General features: G+C 46.2%; 1 protein-coding gene across 1 annotated transcript in view; it reads right to left on the minus strand.

Moving 5' to 3' along the window:
- Positions 1–2,271: 2,271 nt before the first annotated feature.
- The window catches only part of LOC126474836 (arylsulfatase B-like), an 80,552-nt gene continuing 61,091 nt past the window's right edge, over positions 2,272–21,732 (minus strand). Inside the window, exons 7-10 of the mRNA XM_050102313.1 lie at positions 19,080–19,238; positions 14,963–15,383; positions 6,094–6,290; positions 2,272–2,747 (exon numbers count right to left, since the gene is read on the minus strand). Of these exons, the coding sequence (XP_049958270.1) occupies positions 2,272–2,747; positions 6,094–6,290; positions 14,963–15,383; positions 19,080–19,238 (1,253 nt within the window). The remainder of the gene's footprint in view (positions 2,748–6,093; positions 6,291–14,962; positions 15,384–19,079; positions 19,239–21,732) is intronic.

Below are 21,732 nucleotides of genomic sequence, written 5' to 3' on the forward strand. Positions count from 1 at the left end.
CAGGATGATAGGACATCTGCTAAAACATGAGGGAATGACTTCCATGGTACTAGAGGGAGTTGTAGAGGGCAAAAACTGTAGAGGAAGACAGAGATTGGAAAACGTCGAGCAAATAATTGAGGACATAGGTTGCAAGTGCTACTCTGAGATGAAGAGGTTAGCACAGGAAAGGAAAGTCAGTAGACTGATGACAAAAAAAAAAAAAAAAAAAAAAAAAAAAAAAAAAAACAGGTCAACTTAAACAAGAGGACTAACGCATATGATTGTTCAGTAGGCTGCTATACTGACTGCTATTGAGAGACGAAAGAATGTTTGATATGGCTCTCATTACATCCCACCACCACTACCACCACCATCTACGCTGTCAGCGTTTTTATGTGGTCTGGGAGTCAGTCGTAACCAGTCATCGATGTACACTCATGCTCATAAATTAAGGATAGTGTTGATATATGGAGAAACAACGCTCTGGTAGGCGGTTTGCGCGTTTAAATCACCTCGGGGTAAGACCATGTGGTGCATCTGACCTGCGGTCGTCGCACGGTAGAGCTGGCAGCAGTCCACATAAGCAGAGGTGTGTTGGTGCATGTCAGAGTACGGTGCAGCGAGTAAGTGTGCAGACGTGCTAATGGTGATTTTATGTTGAAAATGGCTCAAAGAACACAAACTGATGACGTTATGAGGGGTAGCATATTAGGGGGACTTTAGGCTGGTCAACCACAGCAGCTCGTAGCACAGGTCCTCTGTGTGCCACATAGTGTGACCTCAAGATTGTGGCAACGATTCCAGCAGACAGGAAACGTGTCCAGGCGCTACAGTACGGGACGTCCACAGTGTACAACAATACAAGAAGACTGATGTCTCACCATCAGTGCCCGCAGACGGCCACGGAGAACTGAAGGTAGCCTTGCTCGGGACCTTACCGCAGCCACTGGAACAGTTGTCTCCAGACACACAGTTTACAGGGGACAGAATAGACAAGGTTTATTCTCCCGGAGACCTGCAACGTCCATTTCACTGGCCCCTGGTCACAGGAGAGCACGTAAACCCTGATGTCAAGAACACAGTACATGGTCATTGGAACAGTGGTCTCAGGTTATGTTCACGGACGAGTCCAGGTATAATCTGAACAGTGGAATCTGATGGTGACCTCCGTCGTCAAGGCGTAGCTGCTCAAGTTAATTAATTCGTGCATTGGCTGCATTTCCCTAACACACTACAGCCTTACAGAGCGCATGATTATTCTGTGCGTCTCAACACAAGACAAAATCCATTTTTAGTTTACTGTATACGTATGAACGTACTCCTTACACATTAAGTTTTCCATATGAATCAATTTTCAGAACTACGGATAGTCAAGATGAATAGAAACAACGTAGTTCAGAAGGTCATAATAAGTTCAAAAATTGACAGTCGGCGCTAAGACGTTTATTATGTGAAACTTCGTGGCATTTTGAAACTGTATTTCGGACTGGGAGTCGAAGCCTGAACCCTGCCTGTCACGGACAACGCCCTTATTGCCTGAGCACATGCCACAATTTTGCAGGGACAAGTGTTTGTGCACACATTGCGGCAATGCCTAAGAACCCTTAACTTACAGGCTTGAGTACTACGGCCGGAGTCGCCGAGCGGTTCTAGGCGCTACAGTCTGGAGCCGCGTGACCGCTACGGTCGCAGGTTCAAATCCTGCCTCAGGCATGGATGTGTGTGATGTCTTTAGTTAGGTTTAAGTAGGTCTAGGGGACTGATGACCTCAGAAGTTAAGTCCCATAGTGCTCAGAGCCATTTAAGTACTATGACACTGAAGGAAGGTAACTGTACACTGAAGGAAAAAAATCGAGTGAGGCGACCCAAATAACTTAACCTCTTTAGGTGGGCTCTAGAAGGTCAAATGTATATATCGATGTTGAAGACCTGGCAACAAAATTCCTCATGTATGTCGGACGATTGTGTCGATGGCGTCTGCAAAACGTGGCACTGTTGAAGAGAATTCCAACCATGATGACAGATTGTCAGCGGTACCTGATACAGCTTGCTGATGTGTGGTTCTCCCTGAAATATTACAATGCCCAGCAGTGAAGGAGAAATGTCATTTAGGTATATACGCCAAGTGATACCATTTACTTCTTATAAACTTCATGAACATCATAAATGACATGAGAAGGAAAAACTAGTACTAAGTGCAGTACATCTACTTTAACATAACTGGAGAAACTAACAAGTGCACCATGAATCGTGCTCAGATTTCATCGTCTATCTTGGGATTTCATCTTTTCATTCTACAACATTACAGAAAGAGAGCGAGCTATCAGCGCTACAGGTGGTCCACGGCACCCAAGTATAGTTCCAGCGCGCAGGGTCCGATATGTCAGGTTGGCTGTTGGACTCCTCCTGAGGTACCACCTGCTGCCAGAACTCCTCTAGTCTCTCCAGCAGCGTGTTGACTACGTCATCGGGTACCTCCACGTCTCCAGCCTCGCACGGGTCCTGGGTGATGTTGTAGACGCAGACGTCGGAGGCGTTGAGAAGCTGGCAGAGCGGCGTCTGCGGGCGGTCCGGACAGGTCACGGTGGCCTGGGCGCGCAGCCGCAGCATGTCTTCAGGAGAGGTGGACCCTCCCAGCACGCTGGACACCGCCTGACCCGCCGGGCTGGCCAACACCTGCTCTGGGCCGTATGCCGGCGTGGAGCGGTTGTTCTCCGCACCACTCGCGCCCAGGTAGCCGGTACCAGCGGCGTTGTTCTGGACTCCTATTTCATGAACATTAACCACAGGTGTTGTGTAAAGGCTCTATAGAACAGCAACAATGTGCAAGTGTAGTGGATGCTGACATGAAATCGATAATTTGTGCTGGTATGTAAAGTGGGGATAATGAAAAACAAGTTTTTACGACCGCCTGTCGTTGGCAGAGGACACCACGTGTCGCTCTTTAGACAATGTAAACAATGAGTCCGTGAGGATCAAAATTACATGAACACCCTGGAATAGATTCTTCACTATTTTATTCCCAAATATACAGTACTGGCCATTAAAATTGCTACACCAAGAAGAAATGCAGATGATAAACGGGTATTGCTTGGACAAATATATTATACTAGAACTGGCATGTGATTACATTTTCACGAAATTTGGATGAATAGATGCTGAGAAATCAGTACCCAGAACAACCACCTCTGGCCGTAATAGCGACCTTGATACGTCAAACAGAGCTTGGATGGCGTGCACAGGTACAGCTGCCCATGCAGCTTCAGCACACAGTTCATCAATAGTAGTGACTAGCGTATTGTGACGAGCCAATTGCTCGGCCACCATTGACCAGACGTTGTCAGTTGGTGAGAGATTTGGAGAATGTGCTGGCCAGGGCAGCAGTCGAACATTTTCTGTATCCAGAAAGTCCCGTAGAGGACATGCAACATGCGGTCGTGCATTATCCTGCTGTAATGTAGGGTTTCGCAGGGATCGAATGACGGGTAGAGCCACGGGTCGTAACACATCTGAAATGTAACGTCCACTGTTCAAAGTGCCGTCAATGCGAACAAGAGGTGACCGAGACGTACAACCAATGGCACCCCATACCATCACGCCGGGTGACGCGCCAGTATGGCGATGACGATTACACGCTTACAATGTGCGTTCACCGCGATGTCGCCAAACACAGATGCGACCATCAAGATGCTGTAAACAAAACCTGGATTCAACCGAAAAAATGACGTTTTGCCATTCGTGCACCCAGGCTCGTCGTTGAGTACACCATCGGAGGCGCTCCTGTCTGTGATGCAGTCAAGGGTAACCACAGCCATGGTCTCCGAGCTTATACTCCATGCTGCTGCAAACGTCGTCGAACTGTTCGTGGAGAAGGTTGTTGTCTTGCAAACGTCCCCATCTGTTGACTCAGGGATCGAGACGTGGCTGCAGGATCCGTTACAGCCATGCAGATAAGATGCTTGTCATCTCCGTATTACCCTCCTGGACCCACCGATTCCATATTCTGCTAACAGTCATTGGATCTCGACCAACGCGAGCAGAAATGTCGCGATACGATAAACTGCAGTCGCAATAGGCTACAATCCGACCTTTATCAAAGTCGGAAACGTGATGGTACACATTTCTCAACCGCGCGACTGCTACGGTCGCAGGTTCGAATCCTGCCTCGGGCATGGATGTGTGTGATATCCTTAAGTTAGTTAGGTTTAAGTAGTTGTAAGTTCTAGGGGACTGATGACCTCAGAAGTTAAGTCCCATAGTGCTCAGAGCCCATGAGAAGTCGATTGGAAACGTTCCTCATGTCACCGGCGCCAACCGTGTGTGAATGCTCTGAAAAGCTGATCATTTGATAACACAGCATCTTCTTCCTGTCGGTGAAATTTCGTGTCTGTAGTACGTCATCTTCGTGGTGTAGTAATTTTAATGGCCAGTAGTGTAGGTTACAATAACATGAACACTATGCCGACTTCTCATCAGATTGTCAGTCAACCTGACGCGAATACTTTGAGACGTATGGAGTCTCAAAAGTGTCATTCGACAAGTACTCAGACCTGGTCCGTCTTCGGGCAGCTATACAGCTTTCCCGCTGATAGTTTACTACGAGCAGGCGGCCATCCACCTAGCTGTTGAGGCATTCTGTGGCAATCGTCCATCCGTACCGACGCACTTATTTTATCAGTATTTCCGAGATGGTGACAGCCATGAGCGTCCACACGAGTTGGTGTGTGCATTTCTTTGACTAAATGGAAGATTTGTTTCTTACTTTTGCCTCAACAGCTGCGTGACAGGAAGACGGCAACAATGATTAAAACTGCTATAGAGTAAACTGAATTGTGTTTGCAACATATCTGCCAACCATAGCCGGAAGGGATGTGACCTGGTGCTACCAGCACAATCTGCCATTATATTATGGCTGTTGGATTCCTCCTGAGGTACCAGCTGCTCTCAGAACAGGTAAACAAGCGGTCTGCAGTGCGCGGTTGTGTGTTGTCCATTTCGACGAACATCGTAACTCGTGTGTCATCAAACTTTGCATCAGTTCCAAAACCAACTCAGAATGACGGATTTTAGTGGATAGCCCGTGAAATACTGAACGCAGATGAAGCATGAAAACAGGGAGAAAGTGCACTGGACTGTCAAAAAAGAAGCAAAATAGAAACAGTGAATGATCCAGGCAATGTCGAGCGAGCTGCGGGAACCAGGACGTCGTAGTTGTGTGTTCAAGATGTTGGACTGCAAAGTGCGAGATCTTTGTTAAAAATCTCCTTCAGGCCCTCATTTATTTTCGCAAAGTTATCGACTTTCTGCCCGGTGATTGACGTGTCTCTTCTCCTTCGGTAGTCTTGGCAATTGTCGTACTATACATTGGTTATCATCGTAAACTATGAGTCACGTGGTAAGAATATATTACCGTTGCAGGTAAATGTGATGAGTAGTGAGAGCAGGCATGATGCGACATAGACAGACTACTCACAGAAATGAAAACAACAGTGACACAAGTGTGAACTACGTCACAACAAAGACGTTCAAGCGTCAAAACTTCCAATAAGGAACATAAGAGTCATAATGTGTGGTACATGTGTAGAACAAATAGGAGTTGCGTACGCCTGGAGGTTACACCATGGCACAAAGGCAAAGCTGAATACAGCGGACAGGTATGTCAATGATCGGACGAACAGTTCAAAATTTTGTAAGAAAAAAAGAACGAGGAAAACAAAAATACGGGAGCACTATAGAGTTCTGAACGCGGATCTTCCCATTCGCAGTGCAACACTGCGACCACACAACTAGGATGATGCAGCTGTTCAAAACCTCTCGGTGTTGCACACCCTAGACTTGGACCGTTCACCGTTTCAAGTTTGCTTCTTTCTCCACAGTTCAGTACACCTCTTCCCTGTTTTCATGCTTGAGCTGTATTCAGTTTCTGAAGGGCTATCCACTAACCATCTTACCACGAATTTTGAGCGGAGTGCGATGGGGAGTTTCCCTCGTTAGATGACAGCTGCTAGCATTCTTCCGGATAATCTCATCAGTTCCTGGCGTTGTTACGTATATTTTATTGAACTGACAGTAATGCTACGTGGTTCACTAATAGTGTGACAAGGTACTCACCTTTTACGAGCTTCCAGTCGCCAATGCGAATTCCTCCGTTCTCGGCCCTCTCGTCTACATTGAGCAGCACCTCTTTGCGCGGCGACTCTCCATTCGTTACGAGAGCCTTCCACAAGTTGACACCGTCCAGGTCTTCAGGGAGTGACGAAACATTCCCTCCTGCAAAGATATGTGGCTCAGAATTGTTTGCAGAGGACCTGTTAATTCAGAAAAATTCTTCTTCAATCCACACTTCTCACAGAGGGAAATAGTCTAACCTGTTGCTTAAAGTTATAATTTTCGACTCGGTCAATTGTTACGTTATCTGAAAATATTGATTCGGTAACTAGTCACACTCATTTTGTGCCTCTTAGGCTAGTCATACCACTCTATATCTATGAATGGCGAAGCATGGAGCAGTGGAGAGGGTGGGGGTGTTTCTTAGTCTTCTGAGTGGGTAGGTAATATCCGCCACGATTTCCTATCCTACACCTCCTGTCTGCTTACATTCTCTTTTTTAGTCCTTTTTCGTATCGTTTATATCTGTTCTTTGTTTTTTCAAAAGACAGTCAATTCGCGGACCGCTTTTCTGTTTCTGCTGTCGCACGACTGCAGACCAGAAAGGACTGCATTCAGTTACAGTAAAGGAGTGCTACTGAGCAGACGCATTGACAGTGCGGCGCGGTTTGTGTTGCGAAAGAATCGCATCTTTCATCAGCGCATTTTACGTTGCACTGCTACATGGGAAACTGGTTCTTAGCCATCCCGTGACCAGTTGCAGCGTTCTTGTGGGAAGGCCAGTTCCCACAACACCAAGGTATGTTGAACACACAAAGACAACCGCTGCTGGCCGTACAGTTTACAGATAAACACCCGGTAGTCTTATTGTTGTGTCTAGACAAGACAGCCTAGACACAATGAGAGGAAGCCGAAAGGCACGCGCTTAAACTCACGCAGGCTGGCGTGAGGTCTGAAACAGGATACGTAATGAATGCTATAAAGAAAAGTACGTAGCTGCTGGAATACTTAACTTTAATCCACAATTGGTGAACATTGGTCTTGTTGATACAGTATTATCATCTCAATATAACTTGGTGATGGCGCCTTGCTAGGTCGTAGCAATTGACTTAGATGAAGGCTATGCTAACTATCGTCTCGGCAAATGAGAGCGTATTTGTCAGTGTGGCGTCGCTAGCAAAGTCGGCTGTACAACTGGGGCGAGTGCTAGTACGTCTCTCTATACCTGCCGTGTGGTGGCGCTCGGTCTGCGATCACTGACAGTGGCGACACGCGGGTCCGACGTATACTACCGGACCGCGGCCGATTTAAAGGCTACCACCTAGCAAGTGTGGTGTCCGGCGGTGACACCACAGACACCAAACGACATATTTCAGATTTGGTAATGCAAGATACCAAGCTACAGTCCACACACAGACTCCTTGACGAATGTATGGATCTATCATTGGTCTCCCCACACATTTGTCATAAATAGAGCATTTCTGGGATAAAATGGGAAGAAATATCCATTGAGGTTACAAAAGTCATGTGACGCCTCCTAATACCGTGTCGAATCTCTTTTCGCCCAGCATAGTGCTGCAATTTGATGTGGCACACACTCAATAAGTCGTTGGAAGTGCTCTGCAGAAATACGGAGCTATGTTTATAGACGTTCATAAACGCTAAATCTATTCCAGTGCTGGATTTTGTCGAACTGATTTCTCGATTATGTCCCAGAGATGATCAATGCGATTCATGTCGGGAAGTCTCTGTGACCCAACCATTCGCACCGTGTAGTATGATCCTCAAACCAAAGACGAACAGTTGTGGTCTGGTGATATGGTGCACTGTCAACCACGAATACTCCGTCGTTATTTGAGAACACCAGGTCCATGAACGCCTGCAGATGGTCTCCAGGTAGCCGACCATAACCACTACCAGTCAATGATCCCTTTTAACACAGCCCACGCCATTACGGAGTCACCACCAGCTTATACAGTGCCTTGTTGACAACTTGAATCGATAACTTCGTAGGGTCTGCACGACACGAACCCTACCATCAGCTGTTACCAACTGTAAACGTGGCTCATCTCATCAAGCCACGGTTTTCCAGTCGTCTGAGGTCCAACCGTTATGGTTACGAGCCCAGAAGAGTCGCTGCAGGCGATTTGCTGTTAGTAAGGCCACTTGCGTTGGTCTCTGATGACATAGATCATTAACCCCAAATTTCGAGGCTTTGTATTAACGGATGCGTTCGTCGAACGTTCCACATTGATTTCTGCGGTTATTCCAATCGCTGTTGCTTGTCCGTTACTGCAGAAAACTCTACGCAAATTTCGCTGCTCGCGGTCGTTAAGTGAAAGGCTGTTGTGAGAGATAATGTCCAGTATCGCTTGCAATCCCATCATAGCGATGCCTTGATACACATATACTATCCGATAAAAATTAGCGGGACACATGAGAGTGGACACTGATACGTGGTCTGCCCACCCCCATCCTCATCACCTGCACTTTTGCAGGCATAAAGGCGTACGATTCCCTTGAAAACCATGTAGGATATGTAATTATTGATTCTGAGACAGCTGGAAGCTGTTTTGAATGTCCACGGGTTTGCAGCATCGCATTAATTATGGTAATGCGTTGGGTTTGTCGTTTTTCGTATTGTTACCCACCCCCTGTATAATGCAAGCTCAGTTCGACTCGATACTGAGCTGGGTTTGAGCCACTGTTGATCTCAGAGCTGTCTACTCCCCGTACTTATTTTCCCATCCTGTATATCCTTGTATGACCTAAAAACCTTATCTTGATTTCCTCCCAATGTGCTGTAGATCCACAGAAAATAATAATTCGTTATTTGCCGTCCTTTCTCTTGTAATTTTTACAGTGCATTTGATGAGCCACTGTATTGGACATACATGCCTTGTGCCATGTGACACGGCAGGACGTCATAGTGACTTACGCGACGCATCGTGAGGTGTACACTACGAGACATCAGAAGTGTCTGGGTAAACTTTATGATCCAGGACCGCCCACTCGAAACCCGCAACACAGAGATTTGTCAGAGCTAGGTTTAAACAATGCTTCTCTTTCTCTGGTGTCACAGTTGATTTCCGAGAGCAGAAGAAGGGCGAACTTCATATTCGTTAAGTGATCCTGTATCACGGTGACGCATTTTGGAGAGACAAGATGGCACAATCGTTGGTTGAAGGTATAGGTCTAGGGGTAGCGTCTTGGATCCATAATCAAAACGTCTTCAGTACCGGGTTCCATCCCCGTCACTGCCTGAATTTTGATAAATAATCAGCATTGGCGGCCGAAGACTTCCGGCATAAGAAGTCAGCCTCATTCTGCCAATGGCCTTGTCAAAGAGGGCGGAGGAGCGGATTGAGGTTCAGGGCATTCTCTTGTCCTAGGGGTGGGAAATTGCCCCTAAAGGCGGAAGAATCAGCAATGATCAACGACATGAGGAGGCAGAAGGCAACGGAAACCACTGCATTAAAGACAAGTAACGTGTATCCACAGGACATGTGGCCTGTAATTGATGAAGTGTCATGATGATCTCTCCATTGGAAAAACATTCCGGAATAGTCCCCCATTCGGATCTCCGGGACGGGACTGCCTCCCCCTTGGAGGTTACCATGAGAAAAAGATTAAATAATCAACGAAACGATAACGTTCTACGAGTCGGGGCGTGGAATGTCAGAAGCTTGAACGTGATAGGGAAACTAGAAAATCTGAAAAGGGAAATGCAAAGGCTCAATCCAGATATAGTAGGGGTTAGTGAAGTGAAGTGGAAGGAATACAAGGATTTCTGGTCAGATGAGTATCGGGTAATATCAACAGCAGGAGAAAATGGTATAACAGGTGTAGCATTCGTTACGAATAGGATGGTAGGGCAGAGGGTGTGTTACTGTGAACAGTCCAGTGACCGTGTTGTTCTAATCAGAATCGGCAGCAGACCAACACCGACAACGATAGTTCAGGTATGCATGCCGACGTCGCAAGCTGAATATGAACAGATAGAGAAAGTGTATGAGGATATTGAAAGGGTAATGCAGTATGTAAAGGGTGACGAAAATCTAATAGTCATGGGCGACTGGAATGCAGTTGTAGGGGAAGGAGTAGAAGAAAAGGTTACAGGAGAATATCGGCTTGGGACAAGGAATGAAAGAGGAGAAGGACTAATTGAGTTCTGTAACAGGTTTCAGCCAGTAATAGCGAATACCCTGTTCAAGAATCATAAGAGGAGGAGGTATACTTGGAAAAGGCCGGGAGATGCGGGAAGATTTCAATTAGATTACATTATGGTCAGACAGAGATTCCGAAATCAGATACTGGATTTTAAGGCGTACCCAGGAGCAGATATAGACTCAGATCACAATATAGTAGTGATGAAGAGTAGGCTGAAGTTCAAGACATTAGTCAGGAAGAATCAATACGCAAAGATGTGGGATACGGAAGTACTAAGGAATGACGAGACACGTTTGAAGTTCTCTAACGCTATAGATACAGCAATAAGGAATAGCGCAGTAGGCAGTACAGTGGAAGAGGAATGGACATAACTAAAAAGGGCCATCACAGAAGTTGGGAAGGAAAACATAGGTACAAGGAAGGTAGCTGCGAAGAAACCATGGGTAACAGAAGAAATACTTCAGTTGATTGATGAAAGGAGGAAGTACAAACATGTTCGGGGAAAATCAGGAATACAGAAATACAAGTCGCTGAGGAATGAAATAAATAGGAAGTGCAGGGAAGCTAAGACGAAATGGCTGCAGGAAAAATGTGAAGACATCGATAAAGATACGATTGTCGGAAGGACAGACTCAGCATACAGGAAAGTCAAAACAACGTTTGGTGACATTAAAAGCAAGGGTGGTAACATTAAGAGTGCAACGTGAATTCCACTGTTAAATGCAGAGGAGAGAGCAGATAGGTGGAAAGAATACATTGAAAGCCTCTATGAGGGTGAAGATTTGTCTGATGTGATAGAAGAAGAAGCAGGAGTCGATTTAGAAGAGAAAGGGGATCCAGTATTAGAATCGGAATTTAAGGGAGCTTTGGAGGACTTACGGTCAAATAAGGCAGAAGGGATAGATAACATTCCATCAGAATTTCTAAAATCATTGGGGGAAGTGGCAACAAAACGACTATTCACGTTGATGTGTAGAATATATGAGTCTGGCGATATACCATCTGACTTTCGGAGAAGCATCATCCACACAATTCCGAAGACGGCAAGAGCTGACAAGTGAGAGAATTATGGCACAATGAGCTTAACAGCTCAAGCATCGATGCTGCTTAGAAGAATAATATACAGAAGAATGGAAAAGAAAATTGAGAATGCGCTGGTGACGATCAGTTTGGCTTTAGGAAAAGTAAAGGGACGAGAGAGGCAATTCTGACGATACAGCTAACAATGGAAGCGTGGCTAAAGAAAAATCAAGACACTTTCATAGGATTTGTCGACCTGGAAAAAGCGTTCGACAATATAAAATGGTGCAAGCTGTTCGAGATTCTGAAAAAAGTAGGGGTAAGCTATAGGGAGAGACAGGTCATATACAATATGTACAACAACTAAGAGGGAATAATAAGAGTGGACGATCAAGAACGAAGTGCTCGTATTAAGAAGGGTGTAAGACAAGGCTGTAGCCTTTTAGCCCCTACCCTTCAATCTGTACATCGAGGAAGCAATGATGGAAATAAAAGAAAGGTTCAGGAGTGGAATTAAAATACAAGGTGAAAGGATATCAACGATACGATTCGCTGATGACATTGCTATCCTGAGTGAAAGTGAAGAAGAATTAAATGATCTGCTGAACGGGATGAACAGGCTAATGAGTACATAGTATGGTTTGAGATTAAATCGGAGAAAGACGAAGGTAATGGGAAGTAGTAGAAATGAGAACAGCGAGAAACTTAACATCAGGATTGATGGTCACGAAGTCAATGAAGTTAAGGAATTCTGCTACCTAGGCAGTAAAATAACCAATGATGGACGGAGCACGGAGGACATCAAAAGCAGACTCGCTATGGCAAAAAAGGCATTTCTGGCCTGAGAAGTCTACTAATACAAAAAAAGGTTCAAATGGCTCTGAGCACTATGCGACTTAACTTCTGAGGTCATCAGTAGCCTAGAACCTAGAACTAATTAAACTTAACTAACCTAAGGACATCACACACATCCATGCCCGAGGCAGGATTTGAACTTGCTTCTGTAGCGGTCGCTCGGTTCCAGACTGCAGCGCCTAGAACCGCACGGCTACTAATATCAAATACCGGCCTTAATTTGAGAAAAAAATTTCTGAGGATGTACGTCTGGAGTATAGCATTGTATGGTAGTGAAACATGGACTGTGGGAAAACCGGAACAGAAGAGATTCGAAGCATTTGAGATGTGGTGCTATAGCCGAATGATGAAAATTAGGTGGACTGGTAAGGTAAGGAATGAGGAGGTTCTACGCAGAATCGGAGAGGAAATGAATATGCGGAAAACACTGATAAGGAGAAGGGACAGGATGATAGGACATCTGCTAAGACATGAGGGAATGACTTCCATGGTAATAGAGGGAGCTGTAGAGGGCAAAAACTGTTGAGGAAGACCGAGATTGGAATACGTCAAGCAAATAATTGAGGACATAGGTTGCAAGTGCTACTCTGAGATGAAGAGGTTAGCACAGGAAAGGAATTTGTGGCGGGCCGCATCAAACCAGTCAGTAGACTGATGACAAAAAAAAAAAAAAAAAAATAAATAAATAAATAAATAAAAATAAATAAATAAATAAAAAAATAGGTCGCCACCCGGTCAACTGAAACAAGAGGACTACCGCATATGATTGGTCAGTAGCCTGCTATACTGACTGCTATTGAGAGGCGAAAGAAAGAGTGATATGGCTCTCATTACATCTCACCACCACCTACGCTGTCAGCGTTTTTATGTGGTCTGGGAGTCAGTCGTAACCAGTCATCGAAGTACACTCATGCTCATAAATTAAGGATAGTGCTGATATATGGTGAAACAACGCTCTGGTAGGCGGTTTGCGCGTTTAAATCACCTCGGGGTATGACCATGTGGTGCATCTGACCTGCGGTCGTCGCACGGTAGCGCTGGCAGCAGTCCACATACGCAGAGGTGTGTTGGTGCATGTCAGAGTAAGGTGCAGCGAGTAAGTGTGCAGACGTGCTAATGGTGATTTTATGTTGAAAATGGCTCAAAGAACACATACTGATGACGTTATGAGGGGTAGCATATTAGGGGGACTTTAGGCTGGTCAACCACAGCAGCTCGTAGCACAGGCCCTCTGTGTGCCACAAAGTGTACCTCAAGATTGTGGCAACGATTCCAGCAGACAGGAAACGTGTCCAGGCGCTACAGTACGGGACGTCCACAGTGTACAACAATACAAGAAGACCGATGCCTCACCATCAGTGCCCGCAGACGGCCACAGAGAACTGAAGGTAGCTTTGATCGGGACCTTACCGCAGCCACTGGAACAGTTGTCTCCAGACACACAGTTTACAGGGGACAGAACAGACAAGGTTTATTCTCCTGGAGACCTGCAACGTCCATTCCACTGGCCCCTGGTCATAGGAGAGCACGTAAACCCTGGTGTCAAGAACACAGTACATGGTCATTGGAACAGTGGTCTCAGGTTATGTTCACGGACGAGTCCAGGTATAATCTGAACAGTGGAATCTGATGGTGACCTCCGTCGTCAAGGCGTAGCTACTCAAGATAATTAATTCGTGCATTGACTGCATTTCCCTAACACACTACAGCCTTACAGAGCGCATGATTATTCTGTGCGTCTCAACACAAGGCAAAATCAATTTTTAGTTTACTGTATACGTATGAACGTACTCCTTACACATTAAGTTTTCCATATGAATCAATTTTCAGAACTACGGGTAGTCAAGGTGAATAGAAACAACGTAGTTCAGACGGTCATAATAAGTTCAAAAATTGACAGTCGGCGCTAAGACGTTTATTACGTGAAACTTCGTGGCATTTTGAAACTGTATTTCGGACTGGGAGTCGAAGCCTGAACCCTGCCTGTCACGGACAACGCCCTTATTGCCTGAGCACATGTCACAATTTTGCAGGGTTAAGTGTTTGTGCACACATTGCGGCAATGCCTAAGAACCCTTAACTTACAGGCTTGAGTACTACGGCCGGAGTCGCCGAGCGGTTCTAGGCGCTACAGTCTGGAGCCGCGTGACCGCTACGGTCGCAGGTTCAAATCCTGCCTCAGGCATGGATGTGTGTGATGTCCTTAGTTAGGTTTAAGTAGGGCTAGGGGACTGATGACCTCAGAAGTTAAGTCCCATAGTGCTCAGAGCCATTTAAGTACTATGACACTGAAAGAAGGTAACTGTACACTGAAGGAAAAAAATCGAGTGAGACGACCCAAATAACTTAACCTCTTTAGGTGGGCTCTAGAAGGTTAAATGTATGTATCGATGTTGAAGACCTGGCAACAAAATTCCTCATGTATGTCGAACGATTGTGTCGATGGCGTCTGCAAAACGTGGCACTGTTAAAGAGAATTCCAACCAAGATGACAGATTGTCAGCGGTACCTGATACAGCTTGCTGATGTGTGGTTCTCCCTGAAATATTACAATGCCCAGCAGTAAGAGATTTGGTTCGAGTGAAGGAGAAATGTCATTTAGGTATATACGCCAAGTGATACCATTTACTTCTTATAAACTTCATGAACATCATAAATGACATGAGAAGGAAAAACTGGTACTAAGTGCAGTACATCTACTTTAACATAACTGGAGAAACTAACAAGTGCACCATGAATCGTGCTCAGATTTCATCGTCTATCTTCATCTTTTCATTCTACAACATTACAGAAAGAGTGCGAGCTATCAGCGCTACAGGTGGTCCACGGCACCCAAGTATAGTTCCAGCGCGCAGGGTCCGATATGTCAGGTTGGCTATTGGACTCCTCCTGAGGTACCACCTGCTGCCTGAACTCCTCTAGTCTCTCCAGCAGCGTGTTGACGACGTCCTCGGGTACCTCCACGTCTCCAGCCTCGCACGGGTCCTGGGTGATGTTGTAGACGCAGACGTCGGATGCGTTGAGAAGCTGGCAGAGCGGCGTCTGCGGGCGGTCCGGACAGGTCACGGTGGCCTGGGCGCGCAGCCGCAGCATGTCCTCAGGAGAGGTGGACCCTCCCAGCACACTGGACACCGCCTGACCCGCCGGGCTGGCCAACACCTGATCTGGGCCGTAGGCCGGCGTGGAGCGGTTGTTCTCCGCACCAGTCGCCCCCAGGTAGCCGGTACCAGCGGCGTTGTTCTGGACTCCTATTTCATGAACATTAACCACAGGTGTTGTGTAAAGGTTCTATAGAACAGCAACAATGTGCAAGTGTAGTGGATGCTGACATGAAATCGATAATTTGTGCTGGTATGTAAAGTGGGGATAATGAAAAACAAGTACTTACGACCGCCTGTCGTCGGCTGAGGACACCACGTGTCGCTCTTTAGACAATGTAAACAATGAGTCCGTGAGGATCAAAATTGCATGAACACCCTGGAATAGATTCTACACTAATTTATTCCCAAATATACAAAACTGGCCATTAAAATTGTACACCAAGACGAAATGCAGATGATAAACTGGTATTGCTTGGACAAATATATTATACTAGAACTGACATGTGATTACATTTTCACGAATTTTGGATGAATTGATGCAGAGAAATCAGTACCCAGAACAACCACCTCTGGCCGTAATAACGGCCGTGATACGCCTGGGCATTGAGTCAAACAGAGCTTGGATGGCGTGTACAGGTACAGCTGCCCATGCAGCTTCAGCACACAGTTCATCAAGAGTAGTGACTAGCGTATTGTGACGAGCCGCCGGCCGCGGTAGTCTAGCGGTTCTAGGCGCGCATTCCGGAACCGCGTGACTGCTAGGGCCGCAGGTTCGAATCCTGCCTCGGGCATGGATGTGTGTGATGTCCTTAGGTTATTTAGGTTTAAGTAGTTCTAAGTTCTAGGGGACTGATGACCACAGATGTTAAGTCCCATAGTGCTCAGAGCCATTTGAACCATTTTGTGACGAGCCAGTTGCTCGGCCACCACTTGCTAGACTTTTCCATTGGTGAGAGATCTGGAGAATGTGCTGGCCAGGGCAACAGTCGAACATTTTCTGTATTCAGAAAGTCCCGTAGAGGACCTGCAACATGTGGCCGTGCATTATCCTGGTAAAAGGTAGGGTTTCGCAGGGATCGAATGAAGGGTAGATCCATGGGTCATAACACATCTGAAATGTAACGTCCACTGTTCAAAGTGCCGTCAATGCGAACAAGAGGTGACCGAGACGTACAACCAATGGCACCCCATACCATCACGCCGGGTGACGCGCCAGTTCACCGCGATGTCGCCAAACACAGATGTGACCATCAAGATGCTGTAAACAGAACCTGGATTCAACCGAAAAAATGACGTTTTGCCATTCGTGCACCCTGGTTCGTCGTTGAGTACACCATCGGAGGCCCTCCTGTCTGTGATGAAGTCAAGGGTAACCGCAGCCATGGTCTCCGAGCTGATACTCCAGGCCGCTGCAAATGTCGTTGCACTGTTCGTGCAGATGGTTGATGTCTTGCAAACTTCCCCATCTGTTGACTCAGGGATCGAGACGTGGCTGCAGGATCCGTTACAGTCATGCAGATAAGATGCTTTTCAGCTCGACTGCTAGTGATACGAGGCCGTTGGGATCCAGCACGGCGTTCTGTATTACCCTCCTGGACCAACCGATTCCATATCTTGCTAACAGTCATTTGATCTCGACCAACGTCGCGATACGATAAACTGCAGTCGCGATAGGCTACAATCCGACCTTTATCAAAGTGGGAAACGTGATGGTACACATTTCTCCTCCTTACACGAGGCATCACAACAACGTTTCACCAGGCAACGCCGGTCAACTGCTGTCTGTGTATGAGATATCGCCGGGCGGTGTGGCCGTGCCGTTCTAGGCGCTTCAGTCTGGAACCGCGTGACCGCTACGGTCGCAGGTTCGAATCCTGCCACGGGCATGGATGAGTGTGATATCCTTAAGTTAGTTAGGTTTAAGTAGTTGTAAGTTCTAGGGGACTGAAGACCTCAGAAGTTTAGTCCCATACTGCTCAGAGCCCATGAGAAATCGATTGGAAACGTTCCTCATGTCAGCACGTTGTAGGTGTCGCCACCGGCACCAACCGTGTGTGAATGCTCTGAAAAGCTAATCATTTGATAACACAGCATCTTCTTCCTGTCGGTGAAATTTCGTGTCTGTAGTACGTCATCTTCGTGGTGTAGCAATTTTAATGGCCAGAAGTGTAGGTTACAGTAACACGAACACTATGCCGACTTGTCATCAGATTGTCAGTCAACCTGACGCGAACACTTACAGACTTATGGAGTCTCAAAAGTGTCATTCGATAAGTACTCACACCAGGTCCGTCTTCGGGCAGCTATACAGCCTTCCCGCTGATAGTTTACTACGAGCAGGCGGCCATCCACTTAGCTGTTGAGGCATTCTGTGGCAATCGTCCATCCGTACCGACGCACTTATTTTATCAGTATTTCCGAGATGGTGACAGCCATGAGCGTCCACACGAGTTGGTGCGTGCATTTCTTTGACTAAATGGAAGATTTGTTTCTTACTTTTGCCACAACAGCTGCGTGACAGGAAGACGGCAACAATGATTAAAACTGCTATAGTGTAAACTGAATTGTGTTTGCGACATTTCTGCAAACCATAGCCGGAAGGGATGTGACCTGGTGCTACCAGCACAATCTGCCATTATATTATGGCTGTTGGATTCCTCCTGAGGTACCAGCTGCTCCAAGAACAGGTAAACAAACGGTCTGCAGTGCGCGGTTGTGTGTAGTCCATTTCGACGAACATCGTAACTCGTGTGTCATCAAAATTTGCATCAGTTCCAAAACCAACTCAGAATGACGGATTTTAGTGGATAGCCCGTCAAATACTGAACACAGATGAAGCATGAAAACAGGGAGAAAGTGCACTGGACTGTCAAAAAAGAAGCAAAATAGAAACAGTGAATGATCCAGGCAATGTCGAGCGAGCTGTGGGAACCAGGACGTCGTAGTTGTGTGTTCAAGATGTTGGACTGCAAAGTGCGAGATCTTTGTTAAAAATCTCCTTCAGGCCCTCATTTATTTTCGCAAAGTTATCGACTTTCTGCCCGGTGATTGACGTGTCTCTTCTCCTTCGGTAGTCTTGGCAATTGTCATACTATACATTGGTTATCATCGTAAACTATGAGTCACGTGGTAAGAATATATTACCATTGCAGGTAAATGTGTTGAGTAGTGAGAGCAGGCGTGATGCGACATAGACAGACTACTCACAGAAATGAAAACAACAGTGACACAAGTGTGAACTATGTCACAACAAAGACGTTCAAGCGTCAAAACTTCCAATAAGGAACATAAGAGTCATAATGTGTGGTACATGTGTAGAACAAATAGGAGTTACGTACGCCTGGAGGTTACACCATGGCACAAAGGCAAAGCTGAATACAGCGGACAGGTATGTCAATGATCGGACGAAAAGTTCAAAATTTTGTAAAAAAAGAAGAACGAGGAAAACAAAAATACGGGAGCACTATAGTTTTGAACGCGGATCTTCCCATTCGCAGTCCAACACCGCGACCACACAAATAGGATGACGCAGCTGTTCAAAACCTCTCGGTGTTGCACACCCAAGACTTGGACAGTTCACCGTTTCAAGTTTGCTTCTTTCTCCACAGTTCAGTACACCTCCTCCCTGTTTTCATGCTTGAGCTGTATTCAGTTTCTGAAGGGCTATCCACTAACCATCTTCCCACGAATTTTGAGCGGAGTGCGATGGGGAGTTTCCCTCGTTAGATGACAGCTGATAGCATTCTTCCGGATAATCTCATCAGTTCCTGGCGTTGTTACGTATTTTTTATTGAACTGACAGTAATGCTACGTGGTTCTCTAATAATGTGACATGGTACTCACCTTTTACGAGCTTCCAGTCGCCAATGCGAATTCCTCCGTTCTCGGCCCTCTCGTCTACATTGAGCAGCACCTCTGTGCGCGGCGACTCTCCATTCGTTACGAGAGCGTCCCACAAGTTGACACCGTCCAGGTCTTCAGGGAGTGACGAAACATTCCCTCCTGCAAAGATATTTGGCTCAGAAATGTTTCCAGAGGACCTGTTAATTCAGAAAAATTCTTCTTCAATCCACACTTCACACAGAGGGAAATAGTCTAACCTGTTGCTTAAAGTTATACTTTTCGACTCGGTCAATTGTTACGTTGTCTGAAAATCTTGATTCAGTAACTAGTCACTCTCATTTTGGGCCTCTTAGGATAGTTATACCACTCTGTTTCTTTGAATGGCGAAGCATGGAGTAGTGGAGAGGGTGGGGGTGTTTCTTAGTCTTCTGAGTGGGTAGGTAATATCCGCCACGATTTGCTGTCCTACACCTCCTGTCTGTCGTAGAACTCCTTCTTACATTCTCTTTTTTAGTCCTTTTCCGTATCGTTAATATCTGTTCTTTTTTTTTTCAAATGACAGTCAATTCGCGGAGCGCTTTTCTGTTTCTGCTGTCGCGCAACTGCATACCAGAATGGACTGCATTCAGTTACAGTAAAGGAGTGCTACTGAGCAGACGCATTGTCAGTGAGGCGCGGTTTGCGTTGCGAAAGAATCGCATCTGTTATCAGCGCATTTTACGTTGCACTGCTACATGGGAAACTGGTTCTTAGCCATCCCGTGACCAGTTGCAGCGTTCTTGCGGGAAGGCCAGTTCCCACAACACCAAGATATGTTGAACACACAAACACAACCGCTGCTGGCCTTACAGTTTACAGATAAACATCCGGTAGTCTTATCAACATGTTCTTAACGTGCATCAAAACCTTGATAGTTCACACTATATGAATAAGAACGTTACAGTTACGATTAATCAATATCCTAGGGACCAATCACTTCGCCTTGAAATGTTGTACACTTTGACATCGTTGAAGAACAATGGCCATTACTTTCATGTTTCTACTTCGAATCGCTTATTACGAGTGCAGAGTTACATAAATACTAGTTCAGTACTGGGCGTTGCCCAGATGTATATGTATTCCATCCTTCTATTAGTCCAGCTCCTTTCCGCTCTCTCTGTCCGACACCCTCTCTATATGCACCTCCTCTATCGCCACTCTGTCCTCATGCCCTTCTCCCTACTCTCCCCACACATCTTCTCCTGTCTCCTCCCACTCTGCCCACCTGCTGCATCCTCCTCTGTTTATCTCCTCCCGCTAAATCCATCTCCTCTTTTCCCTTATTGGTCAGCCTTCTCCTTTCCTTCTCTCTCTTCCGCTTCTCGTCCCCCTTGCACTGTTCATCTCCTCCCCTTTCCTTCCCAGTCCATTCTCCTCATTATTCCCCTCACTGTCCGTCTCTTCTTTCCCCTTTCAATTTTCTCCACCCCCACCCCTCTTGCTTCTCCCCCATCTCTCTGCCTGTGTCTTCTTCGCCTGCTCTTTGTCCAGCTCCCCTTCTTTCCTTTCTATCTCCTTGCGGTGTCCATGATGAGAGGTTATACCTGAAATTTGGTATTCTCGACACACTTTTGACACCGTGGATCTCGGAACGATTTACCATTTGGAACGTCCCAAGCGCCTGTCTCCAACTACCATTCTGCGTTCACAGTCTGTTATTCCCGTCGTGCGGCCATAATCAGGTCGGGAACCTTTTCACATTCATCACCTGAGTACAAACAACAGCTCTGCCACTACACTGCCCTTTTATACCTCGCGTACGCGATACCACCGCCATCTATATATGTGCATTCGCTACCCCATGACTTGTCACCCCATTGTAAGATCTCGATTGACACACTGGACGTGTGTGTGACGAAATGGGGTCTTCCTCATATTTGTTTACATTTATCAAAGTACTGCCCGAATTTCGCATCCTAAACCCACTGGATCTGTTAGTAACTAGAGCGCGTAGTGGTGTAGTCTACCGTTTTGACGCGGACCTCTCATTCTGTCAACTTAGTGGCCTAATTCCTATGAAGTGTCTAACTGCTGCGCTGTCGCCGTTGACACCACCGGCAGCAAAGTAGTTTCAGCAAAGCGGGCATCTATTTCCTTTATGTATTCTATGAGGTGAACAAGAACCAATACAGGGTATTCAAATGAACACTTATTATCACAGAGGGACCTGAACATTGTGCAACGTAACACCGAAATCGAGTGAAAACAATGTAGGGACAATAAATATACCTGAATGTGTCATCCTAAATGCATAAGGTTCAGTAACAACTCGCGCCACATGATGTGCTGGAAGATGTGCTTGCATAAGGGTGAGGATTGTTAAGAACGAATGAAATGTTATCATCAGTGCCGGACGAAGTGGCCGTGCGGTTAAAGGCGCTGCAGTCTGGAACCGCAAGACCTCCTACGATCGCAGGTTCGAATCCTGCCTCGGGCATGGATGTTTGTGATGTCCTTAGGTTAGTTAGGTTTAACTAGTTCTAAGTTGTAGGGGACTAATGACCACAGCAGTTGAGTCCCATAGTGCTCAGAGCCATTTGAACCATTGTGATCATCATCCTTTGGGCCTTTGTCCCACTTCAAAGCGGGGTCGGCCTTGTTGATATTATTTGGC

Source organism: Schistocerca serialis, chromosome 4 (assembly GCF_023864345.2).
Source record: "Schistocerca serialis cubense isolate TAMUIC-IGC-003099 chromosome 4, iqSchSeri2.2, whole genome shotgun sequence".
Classification (NCBI taxonomy): domain Eukaryota; kingdom Metazoa; phylum Arthropoda; class Insecta; order Orthoptera; family Acrididae; genus Schistocerca; species Schistocerca serialis.